This window comes from Oncorhynchus tshawytscha, linkage group LG12 (genome assembly GCF_018296145.1).
Source record: "Oncorhynchus tshawytscha isolate Ot180627B linkage group LG12, Otsh_v2.0, whole genome shotgun sequence".
Taxonomy (NCBI): Eukaryota; Metazoa; Chordata; class Actinopteri; order Salmoniformes; family Salmonidae; genus Oncorhynchus; species Oncorhynchus tshawytscha.
In genome coordinates, this window is record NC_056440.1 from 61803864 (window position 1) to 61822276 (window position 18413).

Consider the following 18413-nt stretch of genomic DNA (forward strand, 5'->3'; position numbering starts at 1 on the left):
ATCAGGGCTAAAGTTGATTAGATAAATTTGAAGCAGGGAGTTATTTTGTAATTATGGCCTGTCTGCCCTGTTCTTTATTGGGAGAGCAGTGGCCTGTGAAATGACATGGCCCACAGTGTCACACACCGAGAGAGAGAGCAGGCTGCACAAAGGTTTCCTTCTCTTTTGGCGGTGGCAGTCATTAGAGCTTATCTCTCTATAGGTCACACAGACAGAAGGAGAAAATGCCTCAGGAGAGGGGAATCTGTGTGCATTCATATGTGTTGGTGGTCACATGTAGGAGAAGGATTGTCATTAAATCACTATTTTTATTTGTATTTGTTGATGCAAATATTTTGGGGGTGAAAATGGTTTTATTTACAACCATTAACATTAATTGTGATAGTGTAATTAGTTCCATTTTGTATACATGATGTGAGTATTTACCGTTGTTTGTGTGTGTGTGTGTGTGTGTGTGTGTGTGTGTGTGTGTAGGTGCAGTCGGTGTCCCTCTTCCAGGAGTGGAGGTTCGCATTGTCATGACGAACGCAACCAGCACCACCATCGCCGAGGGCAACAGCAGAGAAACTCAGGTATTCAGCAGTCCGAAACACTCACATCCAGAGATACAGTAGGACTCCCAGATTTTGTGGAAAAATATCTGTCTAAAGAGTGTATTCATGTTGTTAAAAAACATATACAGTTAGCACGTCCAGGACCCTGTCTGTCTTAGCCACCCACTGTAGTGTGTGTGTCTGTCTTTAGGTGCGTCCAGGGTTGGAGGGGAAGGAGGGGGAGCTGATGGTGCGAGGAGACCAGGTCTTCACAGAGTACTGGAACAAACCAGAGGCCACCAGGGAGTCTTTCACTGAGGATGGCTGGTTCAAAACGGGTACAGTACACTGTCTGTCAGGAACACACCGTCATCTGATGATTTATTGACTGGTATGCAGCTAAACAGGCTCATAACTTGAGACTAGTGAATGTTTCACATGACCACCAGGTCTGTGGTGGCTGGGGTTCACCATGTTCTCTCTACTTCGCCAATTACACCCAGAACACTGGATGAGGCACGTTGTCAGAACTATGTTTGTCATGACCTCTCTTTCTCCAGGAGCTGTTTTTAAACATTTAGGAAGAAGGCGTCTCGCTCCCCTTCAGTGACTGGCTTGTGATAAATGGAGGATGTGTGTTTTTGGTGCTGGGAGGCATTTCTTCTCTCTAAGTGGTTGTGACTCCTCTGTGGGTTGGGGAGAGGAAGAGCAGAGCTGTCAGTGGTGCAGAGGCCGACTAGGCCCTCTCTGGCCCAGTGCATTCCCCCAAGGAGTCCCGCTTTAGTAGAGGGCTACAGGGAGAGAGGAGCTGCTCAGAGAGAGAGAGAGAGAGAGAGAGAGAGATGGGCAGGGATAAAGGATGGAGAGAAGTGGGCAAGAAAGAGTGGAGGAGGTACAGATGGAGAGGGGGCTGCAGGGGGAGAGAGTGAGAGAGTCAGGGAGAGCTGGCAGGAAGGAAGGAGAGGGGGCTGCAGGGGCATAGAGGGAGAGAGTCAGGGAGAGCTGGCAGGGTGGAGTGGGTTTAATTGGCTTTTAGGGCTGGAAGGACAGAGTTCCAGTGCGCCGCACGCTGCTGTCACACTCCATTAGGCCCACTGGCCGGATAATGAGAGCCAGCACAATCAGCTCCCAGCAGACAAACCAGCCAGCCAGTCAGTCCCATAGCCAGCCACTGCTACTGCCAAGCACCCTGCCTGCTTGCCCCACCCGCCTGACTGCCTGCTCCATCCTACATACAAATGCACATACACACAGTCACACTCACCATCACCTCAGGCAGCCTGCTTGCCATGGCGACCCTGCATCCACCAGCTCCAAAAGCAGCTATATCCTCACTACCAGCCGAGGTTGGTGGGACAAGCTATAGGAGGACAGGCTCATTGTAATGGCTGGACTGGAATTCATGGAACGGAGTCAAACATATGTTGGATTTGTTTGGTACCGTTTCATTTATTCCATTCCAGCCATTACAATGAGCCTGTCCTCCTATAGCTTGTCCCAGCAGCCTCCTCTGCTCACTACAGCACTACTTTACCTTTACTTTGACATACCTTATATGCCCAGGCCTATTCACTATATTCTGCTGCCCCCCCTTGACACTGGAGGTGTTAGGAGTGTCAGATCTGTTGTCACCTCATCTGAAGGCTTGTGGCCAGTTCATATAGTTGAATAGGTAGGCTGGAGAATGTGCGCGGAGGGCCTTACTGTAATGATCAACTCATGACACAGTGTCAGTTTTCACAGTGCTATTTCCTGTCCAGTGTCTGGTTCTTTGTTTGTCACTGTGTGTGATCTTGGCTCTGTTGGTAGGCAGGGTGAAAAGGTGTGAGTTTCAAGACGAGTACTACTTACACTCTCCCTCACTTCCACCGACTTCCTCTCACACTCATACCCTTTTCACCCTCACACCTGCTCCCCCTCTTACACTCTCCCCCTCTCCGCCTGCTCACGTGTCCATCTAACACTCCTCCCTCTCTCCCTCCCTCGCTCCCTTTCTTTACCCTCACCTGAACTAGCTGTCTGTCTCTCACCATCTCCATTTTTAACCCTCTCATCTTCCTATTGGATTTTCTTTATTTTTTATTTGACTAGGCAAGTCAGTTAAGAACAAATTCTTATTTACAATGACGGCCTACAACGGCCAAACCCAGACGACGCTGGACCAATTGTGCGCCGCCCTATGGGACTCCCAATCACGGCCGGTTGTGATACAGCCTGGATTTGAACCAGGGTGTCTGTAGTAGAGGTCGACCGATTAATCGGAATGGCTGATTAATTAGGGCCGATTTCAAGTTTTCTTAACAATCGGAAATCGGGCGCCGATTTGCAGATTTTTAAAATATTTTTTTAACCTTTATAAATACCTTTATTTAACTAGGCAAGTCAGTTAAGAACACATTCTTATTTTCAATGACGGCCTAGGAACGGTGGGTTAACTGCCTTGTTCAGGGGCAGAACGACAGATTTTCACCTTGTCAGCTCGGGGGACCCAATCTTGCAACCTTACAGTTTACAACCTTACAACTAGTCCAACGCAATAACGACCTGCCTCTCTCTCGTTGCACTCCACAAGGAGACTGCCTGTTACGCAAATGCAGTAAGCCAAGGTAAGTTGCTAGCTAGCATTAAACTTATCTTATTAAAAAACAATCAATCATAATCACTAGTTAACTACACATGGTTGATGATATTACTAGATATTATCTAGCGTCTCCTGCGTTGCATATAATGTGACTGAGCATACAAGTATCTAAGTATCTGACTGAGCGGTGGTAGGCAGAAGCAGGCCCGTAAACATTCATTCAAACAGCACTTGCGTGTGTTTTGCCAGCAGCTCTTTGTTGTGCGTCAAGCATTGTGCTGTTTATGACTTCAAGCCTATCAACTCCCGAGATGAGGCTGGTGTAACCAAAGTGAAATGGCTAGCTAGTTAGCGCACGCTAATAGCGTTTCAAACGTTACTCGCTCTGAGCCTTCTAGTAGTTGTTCCCCTTGCTCTGCATGGGTAACACTGCTTCGAGGGTGGCTGTTGTCGTTGTGTTGCTGGTTCGAGCCCAGGGAGGAGCACAGAAGCTATACTGTTACACTGGCAATACTAAAGTGCATATAAGAACATCCAATAGTCAAAGGTTAATGAAATACAAATGGTATAGAGCGAAATAGTCCTATAATTCCTATAATAACTACAACCTAAAACTTCTTACCTGTGAATATTGAAGACTCATGTTAAAAGGAACCACCAGCTTTCATATGTTCTCATGTTCTGAGCAAGGAACTGAAACGTTAGCTTTCTTACATAGCACATATTGCACTTTTACTTTCTTCTCCAACACTTTGTTTTTGCATTATTTAAACCACGTTTCATTATTTACTTGAGGCTAAATTGATTTTATTGATGTATTATATTAAGTTAAAATAAGTGTTCATTCAGTATTGTTGTAATTGTCATTATTACAAATAAATCGATTAATCGGTATCATCTTTTTTTTATCGGTATCGGCGTTGAAAAATCAGAATCGGTCGACCTCTAGTCTGTAGTGATGCCTCTAGCACAGTGCAGTGCCTTAGACCGCTGCGCCACTCGGGATTTTACCCCGTGTGCTCACCCTTTACCATACACACAGTCTCCCTCAGAGAGAGAGGGGTAAGGAAAGAGGACGAGGGAGATGAAGAGAAAAGAACAGGGAGAGCCAAGAGCTCGACATGGTTTCTGTTTGCCTGGCGGTCTCTTTAATTGGGTAAGTGTGGCCCTGCTGCAGCCTGACTGGCACCTCTATGGATAAGCTGTCACTCTGTTGAGCGCTCACTTTGCGCCCATCTCCACACCACGTTTGTTCCCATTGATTTTCCTCACTTCTCTTTGTGTCAACTCACTCGCTCGGCCTCTCCTCTCTCCTCCAATCTGCCCTGCTTTTAAACGTACTCCTCAGTAGCTCCCTTTCAGCTGTCTGTGTCTGCTAGATTACCTACCAGGGAGGGGGACAGAGTGTGTGTCAGTCTCCTTAACTGGCCAGGGGCTCCAGGCCACCTATTGAGCATATCATTCACACTGGTTTAGAGTTACTGACTGTTTGACTGGGTTCTACCATGCCAATGGCCTCCCAAGTATACAGCACTAATGATGAGCCAGTCTCTGGACATAGTAACTGAAACCTGCCTCCACATCCCTCTATCAGGATATTAACATCATTTCAACCTCGGGACAACCATGGTGACACACAAGCACCCAGACGGTGTGAGGAATGCTGCCAAGGCCTAACGCCATCATGAATTCATAACCAGCGTTGTGGATGGATCGTTATCTTCGACTCCCTCCATAAAATATTGACTGTGGTCAGATTTCTTCTGCCTCTGGTGTTTGTGTGCAGGCTGCCTGCCTGTGTGGTTAGGCTCTAACGAATAAGGTTTCTCCATTGTGCCAGTGCAGACCTTAAGACTGTCCCTCGTAAACAAGACCATTCATTTTATTAGCTGTAGCGCTTCGGAGATAGAAATGGAAAGGGGGAGAGGTAGAGGAAGAAAGAGGGAACGACTGGGAGAAGTGGGGATCAGCTGGTCTCCAGCACTCTAGCAGGACAGCTGACTCTTTTTCCCCGGGAATGGATTATACGCTGAAAAACAATAAATAATTATACCTATCAATAAATAAAGATGACTGGGAGGGAAAGCATTAGCAATTTTCCTAATGCTGCGTGCACATACCTATGAATAATGGAGGGGTCCTAAAAGTTGCCAGTTCTCAGGTAAGCACTGTTTGGGGACTGCACATTAGCCTTGCTGTGCTCGTAATAACAGGCAGGCTTGGATGTGGGTGTGCAGGCCACTGAAGGGAGTGGGGAGAATGCTAACTAGGGTGAGAGGAGAGGAGTGGAGCTCATCTCAGCTGAGAGGAGAGCAGAACCTCTCTGCACAGAGCTTCAGAGTATCTGTAGTGAAGAATGGGAGAAAGTCCCCTAATACAGGTGTGCCAAGCTTGTAGCGTCATACCCAAGAAGACCCAAGGTTGTAATCGCTGCCAAAGGTGCTTCATCAAAGTACTGAGTGAAGTGTCTGAATACTTATGTAAACATTTTTTTTTTTTTACAAAAATATCTAAAAAATAAAACAAGTTTTTGCTTTGTCATTATGGGGTATTGTGTGTAGATTGATGAACGGTAAAAATGATTTAATCCATTTTTAAATAAGGCTGTAACGTATCAAAATGTGGAAAAAGTCAAGGGGTCTGAAACTTTCCTCATGCACTTTATATACTGTATATTTGTTTTATGATACTTGGAGTATATACAATATAATATAATCAAAAATAGTATTGCAATACTCTCGTGTCATTTTTTTTTTACCCCCGATCACAAGTCTGTGGGCCGTTGATGTTGTGTGTAGTTTGTACTGTGGCCGGATTTTGCATTCAATCTGCAAATATTTTTTACATTTGTGTGTGTGTGCTCAGTGCGTGTTAGGTTTAAAAAGTTTTGTCAGTTTTAACCTCTCAGCTGAGGTGAAACTAGTGTCTGCAGGACAGTCAGCAGCCTTATTTTCCAGGCAGGCAGCCATCACTAGTGATTTAAGCATTCCTCCATTGCTCCCAGCAGTGTTCTTTACCTCCCTCTCCCTTCCTCCCTCTCCCCTCCCACCCTCCCCAATGTCACATTTCACCTCCGGTCACAACGCGGCGCCCCGCCAATGTCACATTCCCCACACGGCTCTACCACCCAGCCTCCCCTTGTTCCATTTCCCCTATGGTAAGGCTACACTTCCATTCCAATGAAATGTTCCAATCAAGGTGTTGACATGTGGAGCAGGATATGTGGTAAACCACCAGTTCTACATTGAAATGCTATAAACATTCTGTGTGCCCCAAGAAGAAACAAAGACAGCCCACATTAGATTTATTGACCTACTCTACTTTTGTCTTGGCATTGATTTTCTCTTTTTAGCGGAAAGACTGATAGATAAATAGTGAATATTTTCTGAGCTGGCTGTCAACTGTAGACATGCTGTGGCTGATGGCAGATGGAAGGGGATGGAGGGACCTCTGTGCTGTTCTGCTAGAGTTGGCCATGATATGAGAGGAGAGGGTGGAGGTATAGGTAGGATGGAAGGAACAGGCTGTAAGTATTTTTAGACTCACTGATAAGGCAGGAAAATGCCTACAGTACATTGATTGGCATACCAGCATTACCGCTACAGTGTAGGCAGAGTGCTGCCATGTTGATCTCTGCTATGTCTTGGCATAAATAGATACTTTTTAGATTCTAGGGAGCTACTGCACCGGCTCTGTGTGTCAAACATGGTGAACAGTTCCATGCAAACTGTAGTCAAGTAGTTAGTGTAAGTACACGCCAGATCTCCCGGGAGAGGTTATCAATCGTAAAAGTTTGCTCGCTATCTCGCCATATCAACCGCGAGCAACGTAGTCAGGAACATTAACATAAAGCAATTCTCTCCCTTTAATTGCATTGTACTATACAAATGAGATCACTCATCCGAGTGCCAAGCCGCTTTCTTGTACGATATTAATTACGCAAAAAAAAGGAGCTGTGACAAAAGTTAAGGATGATAAATAACATCAGAGCTGGTGATTTTTGTCGGCGGTTGTCTGTTATTCATCCTCATTAGCTGTTCCATTTAGCCGCCTGGGTTTTAATGTTGGCATTAATATTAATGTCTCCCTGCTTTGTGTTGACTGTTGTTCTTAAAGAGAGATGGCTGTGAACAGAGTAGCAGACCCCCCATTCATCCAGCGCCGATAAGGCCTTCTCCTCTTGCTGTGATGCTGGATGTTCTCACTGAGAACATGGCTACTGGCTTATCTTCATCACTGCGTTACTTAGTTAGTTGATGGTGTCTTGTGTGAGGTGAAAATGCTGACTGACTGATACAAGACCAACTTGACGTCTTTAAACTTGCAACTGGCACAGAAAATGTACCACGTGTTCCATGTGTCTCTCTCTTAACACCTAGAGCAGCGGCGCCTGGAGTTGACAGGAAGTGTGTGTGACGCTGAGCGTGGCCTTTGTCATTTGTCTCACTCTGCCCTTTCTAGAGTCCCCCCCTCACCAAAACCTCCCACAGTGTAACCTTACCACTGGGTGTGCCCAGAGCACCGAAAGACAAGTGTCAGTGTATGTTTGTGCCTCTGCGTTTTTTGTTTTGGCTTTGGGTGGTGCTGACTGTCACTTCCCTGTCTTTTCCCTGTCTGACTTCCAGCCTGGCTTGAGATCATGGTGGCAGGCAGGGGGAGACAGACACTGGCAAGGTGCTGAGAGGAGACACGTCACTGCAGACCAGGAGACTTTCTCTGCGCCACCATCTTCTATTCTATTCCACGTTTTTAAATTTCTTCCGTGCCATCCATCGTTTTTTCCCCCATGCCTACGAAGGAGATGAAAGCCCGGCGCAAGTAGGCTTCTTAGCGATTATCGTTTTAATCGTCCATATCTCCACTCCTCCTCCACTTGTCCTCCACAACAGTACAGAGACTGAGACTGGGATGTCAAATCACAAGTATTCTTCAGTGTGTCCAAAAGCCGCCCTCTCCATTTTTATCAGTGTCTTCTCCAATCACTATTCCCACTGGTCCCTCATTCCAAACAGGCGCTGTTTCTCTCTCCTTATTTTCCCGTTCCTCAAAGATATAAGGTCACAACCGCCATCGTCAAGTGAGCACCAAGTGTGTCAAAGTCAGCTGAAGAGTGTTTGACTGTACTGAATGTTAGTAATGTGTCTGTCTGCTGTGTTGTGTAGTCCCCTTTCCCCTCAGACATCCTGGAGCCGTAAAGAAGGGTGAAGTGAAAAGCTTTGCATATATTCCCCTCCAACCCCATGGCATCCCACTTATCTGTAGTCATGTAAAACATGTTCTCATTCTACTTTCTATTTACATGAGAACGGGGCTACACGCCTGTGACTAAATTATTCCTGGCTTTTGGGGTTTTCTTCCTTAAAACCGAAGGGAAGGAAGGGGAAACTGTAAATACACTATTACTGATGTTAACACCCATCCAGTTCCTCTGCTCCCCCCTTCCTCCCCCAATCCTCCTCTCCTCCCCCGTTGCCCCGGTCTATCAGTGCAGAGCAGTGGTCTGTGAAGAAATTCCCAATATCTAAATTTACACACTGTATCAATCTTGTTTAATAGACTGGAAAGCTTATTGCTCCGGCGTGGAGCCGGGAGAGAGGGCAGCGGTGATAAATTGCGGCGTCCCTGCGACAGCCGCCCGTGATGTATAATGAAATATTTATGATTTATCCCGGCTAATAAACTGAAATGAAGTGCGTGATGTATGGGAACAGATGGGCCCTCTATTGATGCTGTGCTCGGCGGAGGCAGGGTGGAGAGAGAGAGAGAGAGAGAGAGAGAGAGAGAGGAGGGCAGGCAATGGGAGAGGAAGAGACACTGTATGAAGGAGGGGAGAGAGAGAGCAAGAGGAGAGAGAGAGAAAGGGGAGATGGAGAGGAGGGGATGGAGGAGTCGCAGTACTGAAAGAGGAGCGTGCTGAAAGAGGCAGGATGGGATAGAGGGATGTAGAGAAGAGTTGAGAGGATAGATGAATGTATTTTGGGAGGTTGAGATGATTAAGTGCGTGAGTGATAGAGAGGAGATGAGACTGTAACTAAACTGGTTTTGATTTATGCTTAAGTCTTTATCTAGTATCTCCTTACCTTGATACCATATACGATGGCAAGTGTGTACTATGCATATGATAATGTACACTGACATAAGTTATAGAATGTAGAGGTGACTATATCGTCTGGTAGAAGTGAGATTGAATAGATGGTAATGTCGTAGTTCTCTTCTCCTGATGCTGTATCTCTAATGAAGGAGGGGTGACCTTGAGACAGAGAGAGGCTGGGTGACCTTGTGGATGTGTCAACAGCTGCACCTTCCACTTGTCCTCTACCAGTCACCACCCACCAGCCCTGGGCCAGCCCCCCCCAAAACACCTACACCTCTCACATACCCCAATACACCCCCACACCTCTCACATACCCCAGTACACCCCGACATCTCTCACATACCCCAATACACCCGGACACCTCTCACATACCCCAATACACCCCCACACCTCTCACATACCCCAATACACCCCGACATCTCTCACATACACCCCAATACACCCCCACACCTCTCACATACCCCAATACACCCCCACACCTCTCACATACCCCAATACACCCCGACATCTCTCACACATACCCCAATACACCCCGACATCTCTCACATACACCCCAATACACCGCTACACCTCTCACATACCCCAATACACCCCCACACCTCTCACATACACCCCACCCACATCTCTCACATACACCACTACACCTCTCACACTGCCCAATACACCTCTCACATACACCCACACACCCCAATACAGCCCTACACCTCTCACACACCCCAATACAGCCCTACACCTCTCACACACCCCAATACAGCCCTACACCTCTCACACACCCCAATACACCCCCACAACTCTCACATACCCCAATACACCCCCACACCTCTCACACAGCCTTCATTTCCCTCTCCCTGCCTCAGCTGGGGACTCTGTAATGATCCACCAGAACTCTCACCTTCTCTCCACACCTCCCCCTCACCACATCTCAGTCCCACACTCATCCTCCACAATGACCCACTTCCCCTCCTCATCACCCCCCAGCCCCAGCTGAGCCCTCACACTCAATAACCAGCCCCTTATCACACTCAATAACAGCCCCTTATCACACCCAATAACCAGCCCCTTATCACACTCAATAACAGCCCCTTATCACACCCAATAACCAGCCCCTTATCACACTCAATAACAGCCCCTTTTCACACCCAATAACCAGCCCCGTATCACACTCAATAACCAGCCCCCACACTTCACACACACACATAAACTCCCCCTTCCACACACCACTCCCAAACAGGCACACACACACACCCCTCCAGTACTCCCCTGTGGTCACACCAGTAGGTGTCTATCATGGCTCTTCTGTCTGAGGTCACAGTATGCCAGTCAGTCAGTGTTCCTCTCCTCAGCCTCTCTCTGAGCCCTGGCTGGTAGGTGTGGCGTTTCCACTGAGATAAAGTGTTACCTAGTGATGAGGTGTCAGGTGGCCTGGATGTCAGCCAGCTCCCAGATATGGTCCACGGATGTTTGTGTTTTCCTATATTATATAGGCTGCTGTTTTTACAGTGCCACAGAGACGGCCCGGCACACCTGAGTCTTGGCGTTGTGCTGCTAATCAGTGGTGGGCATGGGGGAGGTAATTAAGGGGAACTCCAGCTGAGCTTCTCTCTCTCTCTCTCACTCTCTCTCTCTCTCCTCTCAGCTATTTGCCCAAGAGATAGAGGCAAAGCAGGTTGAATGCCTCAGCAGCCTATGTGTGTAGCATCCAGTATATTGCTTTTCACCTGCTGATTGATGGAGCTCTCCGTCTCAGCTGTTCTGCTGTGGTCTGTGGACTGTGGTCTGTTTACTGTGGTTCCTCTGAGTCTCTGACACACTAATGAAGCAGGCCTGTGTTGTGGTACTGTGACTCTCTGAAACACTGAGCAGGCCTGCTTCACTATGCCACCCACCCTCTCTCCCTCCTCCACACACAAGCCTGTGTTACACACAATATGCCAAGTCATGTGACAACCCGGTGGGAGTAGGGGATGAATGATGGAGTGTGTGTTTTTCCGTGCGTGGTAGATGTGCATACCTATGATAGACGAGGACTGTTAGGCAATTTTTGTTTTTGTTTTGCTGTGTTTCTCCTACGTTGAAGCCCAGTCTCCCTGTGCTTGTATGGTGTCCTGCAGGGGACACAGCGGTCTATAAGAATGGAGTGTACTGGATCATGGGCCGCACCTCAGTGGACATCATAAAGAGTGGAGGCTATAAGATCAGTGCTCTGGAGGTGGAGCGACACCTGCTAGCCCACCCTGATATCACAGGTAAACACACCCTCTATTGGCTCCTTTATGGTGCTTTTCCACTGCAGGGACTTACACCGGCGCTTGGCCTGAAGACTCAGGCTTTTGTGTTCCCATGGTTGGCACCATTAGACTGGTTGGGTTTAAACAACATTCATCATTTTACTCGTTGAAATATTACACTAGCTTTCAGGATGTATCTCATTTCTGGGTGTTATGCTGATGTGTGGTGACCCTTGACCTCTCAGATGTGGCTGTGATTGGTGCTCGGGACGCCACCTGGGGACAGAAGGTGACAGCGGTGGTGCAGCTGAAGAGGGGGCGGAGCATGACCCTGTCAGAGCTGAAGACCTGGGCCAGGTAACAGGCAACACGAAGGACATTAATGTCACACTAGTTTTATAGCACCGTAAAGCAGCGTTATTAAAACCATTTATAAACACTATAACTCCCAATAACTGTAGAAGTATTTATTTCAAAACCATTCATTGTACCACGTACATAAAGGTGCTTATAAATTGTAGATCCACTGTATTACAGACGTGTGCCAGACCAAATTCTAATAGATATTCCATTTATTGGTATGTCTGCTAGCTAGCTGTGCTTTGTCATGCTGCTCCATTCCATCAAACATTTGGTGTTCAGGGTTCTGTGGCTTTACTCTTTGGGAACATGTGACAAACCTTAAATTGTGTGTTTTTGAAAATAGAATTGCGTCCACCGCATTTATTGAATTAGAGGAAGACTTCACTGCTCAGTCCCCCGGGGAGTCATCCAGACCTGTTTATAGTAACTGCTGCTGAAGCCTCAAAATCAATAGCAATCTAACTACTGGAGAGACAGAGAGAGAGAGAGAGAGAGAGACCACTCTCATTTAACTGAAGGGGCCAAGGGCAGATGTGGACTGATGAAGGGAGCTGAGGAGAGAATAGAGAGAGTGGGAGGATGAGGAAATGAGGGATTTTGATGGAGGACTGTCTGTCTGGCAGGCAAGCCGTTGCTGTTTCGGTCTTGGCTTCTTTTTTCTCTAAATGTCACTGTGGTTTATTTTGCCCCCCAACACTGGCAGAAGACACATGTCCCTTTCTGTGGAGTGGCTCAGGGCATCTCTCTCTCTCTCTCTCTCCTTGTGCCCCCCCCTCTTTCACTCGCTGTCTATATTCTTTCTTTTTGTCTCCCTCTCTGTCTGTCTCCCTCCATCTGTCTTTGTCTTTCTCTCTATCACTCTCTGCCCACCCCGTGTGTGTGTGCTCGAGTGTGTGTGCCCGTGTGTGTGTGCTGTGGGCTCCATATGGTGTGGGGGTGTGCAGGCCCTACTGCTGTGCCCTGCTGGTCCTGCATGGTGGATTAGCAGCGCTGCCTGTCTGCCAATGACCCTGCCCCCCCACCCACAGGTGCTGCCTGCGGACGGGCAAGAACAGGGCCAAGGCCAGGCAAAAAAAAGTGCATGGATGCTCACTCCTCAGTGCCCCGGCTTCAGCTGTCACCCTGTATCTCTGTCAATCGCTGTGTTCCTCACTGGCTAGTGCAGACACACACTAACACACACATACATACACAACAGGCAGAGCTTCCAAGAGATGGGTGTGTGAACAAGCCCCATTAGACAGACACACACACATATATAGTTGTGTGACACAGTCATGAAGTCATATGTATAGCGAGTAATGCAGAGAGAGAGAGACAGACCCATCTGCTGCGAGGGACAGAAGTATGATTTATTGATTGACTATTCTCTGTCTATCGCCACAACACAGCCATTAGATAATAAAAACGCTTCAGGCTACACGGCTCGACATAACAACCATGCATTCAAAATGGCAGACATTTAATTAGCTCAGCCTTGTGTTTTTGCCTTGACTATTTTGTTTTTATTTCATACTGATTACATTGTTTTGTATTAACCAAATAGGAAATGTCTTGAAGCAGTCTGGGGGATATTACCGTGGGAGAGAGACGCTCTAGTGCGTATGAAGGACGTTCTCTTATCTCTCAAACTGACTGCAACACCAGAGGCTCAGCCTTTGTTCCACTGTAATTGTTATTGTGTGTACACTCAAGTAGTGTCTCGTGGCTTTGTGCCTGTGTGTGCGTGCCTGTGTGTGCCTGCCTGTGTGTGCCTGCCTGTGTGTGCGTGCCTGTGTGTGCGTGCCTGTGTGTGCTTGCCTGTGTGTTAAGCAGTAGAAGAGTTAATATGTGCATGTCTTTTATATGTGTTTCAGTCTGTGTGTTAATTGTCATGTGTGGTGTTTCAGTCCTGTGTGTTAATTGTCATGTGTTGTGTTTCAGTCCTGTGTTAATTGTCATGTGTGGTGTTTCAGTCCTGTGTGTTAATTGTCATGTGTGGTGTTTCAGTCCTGTGTGTTAATTGTCATGTGTGGTGTTTCAGTCCTGTGTGTTAATTGTCATGTGTGGTGTTTCAGTCCTGTGTGTTAATTGTCATGTGTGGTGTTTCAGTCCTGTGTGTTAATTGTCATGTGTGGTGTTTCAGTCCTGTGTGTTAATTGTCATGTGTGGTGTTTCAGTCCTGTGTGTTAATTGTCATGTGTTGTGTTTCAGAGAGCACATGGCTCCATATACCATCCCTACAGGCCTGGTCCTTGTGGAGGAGATGCCAAGGAACCAGATGGGGAAGGTCAACAAGAAGGACCTACTCAAGCACTTCTTCCCCAGCTAACTAGTAGAGAAGCCTGCACCTCCTTCACGGCCCACCTCCTCCACGACACCTCCTTCCAGCAGGAGCAGAGACCCTCCTCATACTACAGTAAACCATCGAGATGAGCTCCAAGTGACTGACTCACCAGACAGTGGTCTGGGGAAGAATGAAGAGACCTCATTGAGGATCCCACTAACTACACCACTGACCCCACTCAGCTCTGAGTTACCGTAGGACTGTTCACTGCTGGGCCTGGAGGCACTGAGCTCAACAGTGCTGTCTTACACGTGATTAAACTGCTGTGGAGATATATTTAGTTTGGCTGCTATGACAGAGAACTGATTTAATACGATAAGGCTGCGGTGCCTTCTTTAAAGACTGAGTGCTGCGATCATTAGCATGACTGGGGATCATGGCATGAATAATTATGCCAACACACAAGTACATTAAGAAACCGTGAAAATGATAAGAGCAGCAAGAGATCCTTGACATTATACACAGTAGAAGAGAGGGGAGTACAGTGCATTCTTAAATTGCTTATAATTACAATCCAGATGGATACCCTTGAATTGGCAATGAAGTTTATTTTAATGTAATAAAATGGATGATGTATGGAAAGGCCGTTTTTGGTGTTTGGTTTATTGATTGCAGCCTTGCTTAATATTCAGCTACTGTGTAAGGGGTGACATATCGAGTGTGTGTGTGTGTGCAGGTAGGTGTGTGCAGCTGTGGTTACACAGGTGTGATGAGAGCCTAGAGGCAGAGAGGAAGGGGTCTAGATAGAGAAGTGTCCCACAGCTGGGAATCCTCCACCCTCCTCCCTCTCTTCTCCATTAACCGCCTCTCCCTTCATCTAGATTTTCTGCAAACTGTCAGAAACCGTCTCAGGGAAGCTCATCTGTGTGCTCTTCGTCCTCACCAGGGTCTTGAACGACTGCAGTTCGGTGTCGTAACCGACTTCAGTGGGCAAATGCTCATCTACGATGGCCACTGGCACGCTGGAGAAGTGTGCTCTTCAGGGATGAATCCTGGTTTTGACTGTACCGGGCAGATGGTAGACAGCGTGTATGGCATTGTGTGGGCGAGCGGTTTACTGATGTCAACGTTGTGAACAGAGTGCCCCATGGTGGCGGTGGGGTTATGGTATGGGCAGGCATAAGCAACGGACAATGAACACAATTGCATTTTATCTATGTCAATTTCAATGCACAGAGATACCGTGACGAGATCCTGAGGCCCATTGTTGTGCCATTCATCCGCCGCCATCACCTCATGTTTCAGCATGATAATGCACAGCCCCATGTTACAATGATCTGTACACAATTCCTGGAAGCTGAAAATGTCCCAGTTCATCAATGGCCTGCATACTCGCCAGACATCACCCATTGAGCATGTTTGGGATGCTCTGGATCAACGTGTACGACAGCGTGTTCCAGTTCCCGCCATTATCCAGCAACTTTGCACAGCCATTGAAGAGTGGGACAATGTGATGTGTCGTGCTGTATGGGGCCAAATGGTGGTCACACCGGATACTGACTGGTTTTCTGATCTACGCCCCTACCTTTTTTAAGGTATCTGTGAACAACAGATGCATATCTGTATTCCCAGTCACGTGAAATCCATAGATTTGGGCATCATTTATTTATTTCAATTGACTAATTTCCTTATATGAACTGTAACTTAATAACATTGAAATTTTGCATGTTGCGTTTATATTTTTGTCTATAGTAATACAAGTACACATAATGACTCCATGGATTCTGAGAAAGACAGACTCTATAGTACTCCTACCATTGATGTGTTGGCTTGTTAAGAGCAGCCAGAGGCAACATCCTGTTCAATTTGAATATAGAGTTTGTGTATCATTTAATATACAATTTGTTAGTCTGTACACACCCTTGAAAATAGCAGAGTAAAATTCAGTTGGAGGTGTCGGAGGCAGGGGGAGATCTGTGTAGTTAGCCGATGTATCAGAGCCCCAACGTTGCTTCTCTTTGTGTTTGCATCTTTGGGAGTAATCTTGTATAAATGATGTTACGGTATGGCGCAGCTCCATATCAATAAATCAGCACAATTACAGCGTGTGTGTCAAGGCAGGGCTGGAGCCTGGCAGCATCAGGCTGGGAGCCAGTGGTGCTGCTGGGCCAACCTGGGATACTGGCTCCCTGAAACCTGGCAACCTGCTAACACAGACACACACCTACAGTGCAGCATGGAGAGAGAGGTACAGTAGAGAGAGGAAGACAACACACACCTACAGTACAGGATGGAGAGAGGGAGGACGAGAAGGAGAGAAATAGGAATAAAACAAGTATGGAGTAAATGGACAGGAAGGGAGGAAAACAAGAGAGTGGTAAAGAGGTGGGGAGAGAGAGTGGAAGGAATGAGCCCCCTCCTCTTCCTCCTCCACCCACAGTCACCAGAGACCTGATTAAAAGAGCAGGTCTATCGATCTGTGGGCTGGCAGGGCAGGATGGATGTGCTGGGAGGATTGCTGGGGCACCAGTGGACAGGCTCTGTGCTCGCAGCGCCCACACTGTGGCTGGGCCTGGCCGGCATGGCAGTCACTCAGGGTGGGCCCAACATTCAGGTGGTGGGAGGTCACTTCCAGGACTCGTGATGGAGTGCTTGTGCCCTTGGACTACTTCCTCCTCTTTTCCCCCCTGCTCACCCAAACACACACACAGATACACACACCCCCACCCCACTGGCTGTGTAGCCGCTGGAGCGTGGTGGTGGAGGTTGTCTGCAGATGGCTGCTTATTGGGCCCCAGGGCCCAGAGGGGCCACCAGGGAGAGGAGGCAGAGAGAAGGGCAAGCGCTGCCCGCCTCTGCCGCGTTTCACTGGGCTCATCTTGCCTCCTGCACGCCTGCCTGCCCGCAATGAATGATGCTATAGCTGCATGCAGAAAGACAGACAGCCTCTCCCCTAACACACGGGGAGAAGAAAGAGAGGGAGGAGACTAGAGCAAGCCAAATGTCATCGCAATCTAACACTGAATTGAAATGAGCGAGGGGGGTTTAATATTTGAAAGGGTGTGGGCTTTCAAAGAGAATGCCCTGCTGCTTTGTATGGATACCTGGCTAATTGAGAGCTTTTGTATTTCCACTCAGCTCAAGGTGTTTCTTCATTTTTCTCTCCATGTTTCTTTTTTCAAACTTCTCTCTTTTGAGTCTTCTAAGTCACTCGGCACATGAAAGGGATCCATCATAAATGATTCAGAGAGAGAGAGAGGTTCATGCTGGATCCTCTTTGAACACTCCTACTGCAGAGTAAACAGGTCTGACTGTTTGAAGTAATTGCGAGATACAGGGAATGAAATGTATTAAAAACATGATACATAAATGGTATGTACTGGGAGAGAGGGAGGGAGAGGAGGCGAAAACAACAGCCTGCAAACATATACAGTCAAACGTGCACACGTACACACTTTTGACAATAACAAAAGGCTGTGTTCAAATGAACATTGCAGTGCCCGAGTGCCAAGCCGGTGGCTAATTGATTAATGTGACAGAGCTAATAAAACGTAGTGGAGTGAGGGATGGAAGGATGACAGGCCTCATGTTATCTCTCAGCCGCTTTCCAGCCACGGGACATGGTTGGGGGCACACACCCCTCACCTCCCCGCTCACCCCCCAGTGTCTTCTTGGGCTATGTGCTGTGGAAGCCAGCTCACTCAGGCAGTACAGTGCTGCTGTTTGCATGCTAATGTTTATTCTGTTCTACCTCTGTGGCTCTGCCCAAGGCTTGGTTTTCATTCAACTCCTGCTGACTTGGGATCTCTTTTAAAGGGACAGAGAGCGATCGACTCTTCGTCACCACTGACACAATGTTACAACAGGCTCAGCTCTCATGGGGATTGGCTGTGAAGTATACTTTATTACAAGAATAAAGTGTCCTGGACAAGGAAATACATATACTGTAACAAAATATACATACTGTAAAGGAAATACACATACTGTAACAAAATATACATACTGCAACAAAATATATACAAATATACATAATACAATTGTATTATCTGGTTTTTTATGTTTTCTTCATCATCCGGCTCTAGAGGTTAATTGTTTCCAGTTCCATACTTCTCCTTTCTGCATATGTGAGCATTCAAGAGGGTGTGTGTATGCAAGTGCCTCTGTGCCCGAATGCGTCTGTGTGGGTTTGCAGTTTTTATCTGTAATGGACAGAGGATCTGGGCTGCAAACTTTTTGAGGAGCAAAACGGATCAATATCGAATTATCATGTTCCAGCACTCATAACTTGGTCTACTCAACAATGGGGAAAGACAAGGTCATGGGAGAATAAATAGCAGGCAGACTAGCT

General features: G+C 47.2%; 1 protein-coding gene across 2 annotated transcripts in view; it reads left to right on the top strand.

Moving 5' to 3' along the window:
• acsf3 (acyl-CoA synthetase family member 3) overlaps positions 1 to 14711 on the top strand; it is a 36116-nt gene extending 21405 nt beyond the window's left edge. For both annotated transcript variants that reach the window (XM_024439994.2, XM_024439995.2), the window contains exons 6-10: positions 475 to 572; positions 745 to 871; positions 11320 to 11454; positions 11682 to 11793; positions 13993 to 14711. In XM_024439994.2, the coding sequence (XP_024295762.1) occupies positions 475 to 572; positions 745 to 871; positions 11320 to 11454; positions 11682 to 11793; positions 13993 to 14110 (590 nt within the window). In that variant the 3' untranslated portion in view covers positions 14111 to 14711. The remainder of the gene's footprint in view (positions 1 to 474; positions 573 to 744; positions 872 to 11319; positions 11455 to 11681; positions 11794 to 13992) is intronic.
• The last annotated feature ends 3702 nt before the right edge of the window (positions 14712 to 18413 follow it).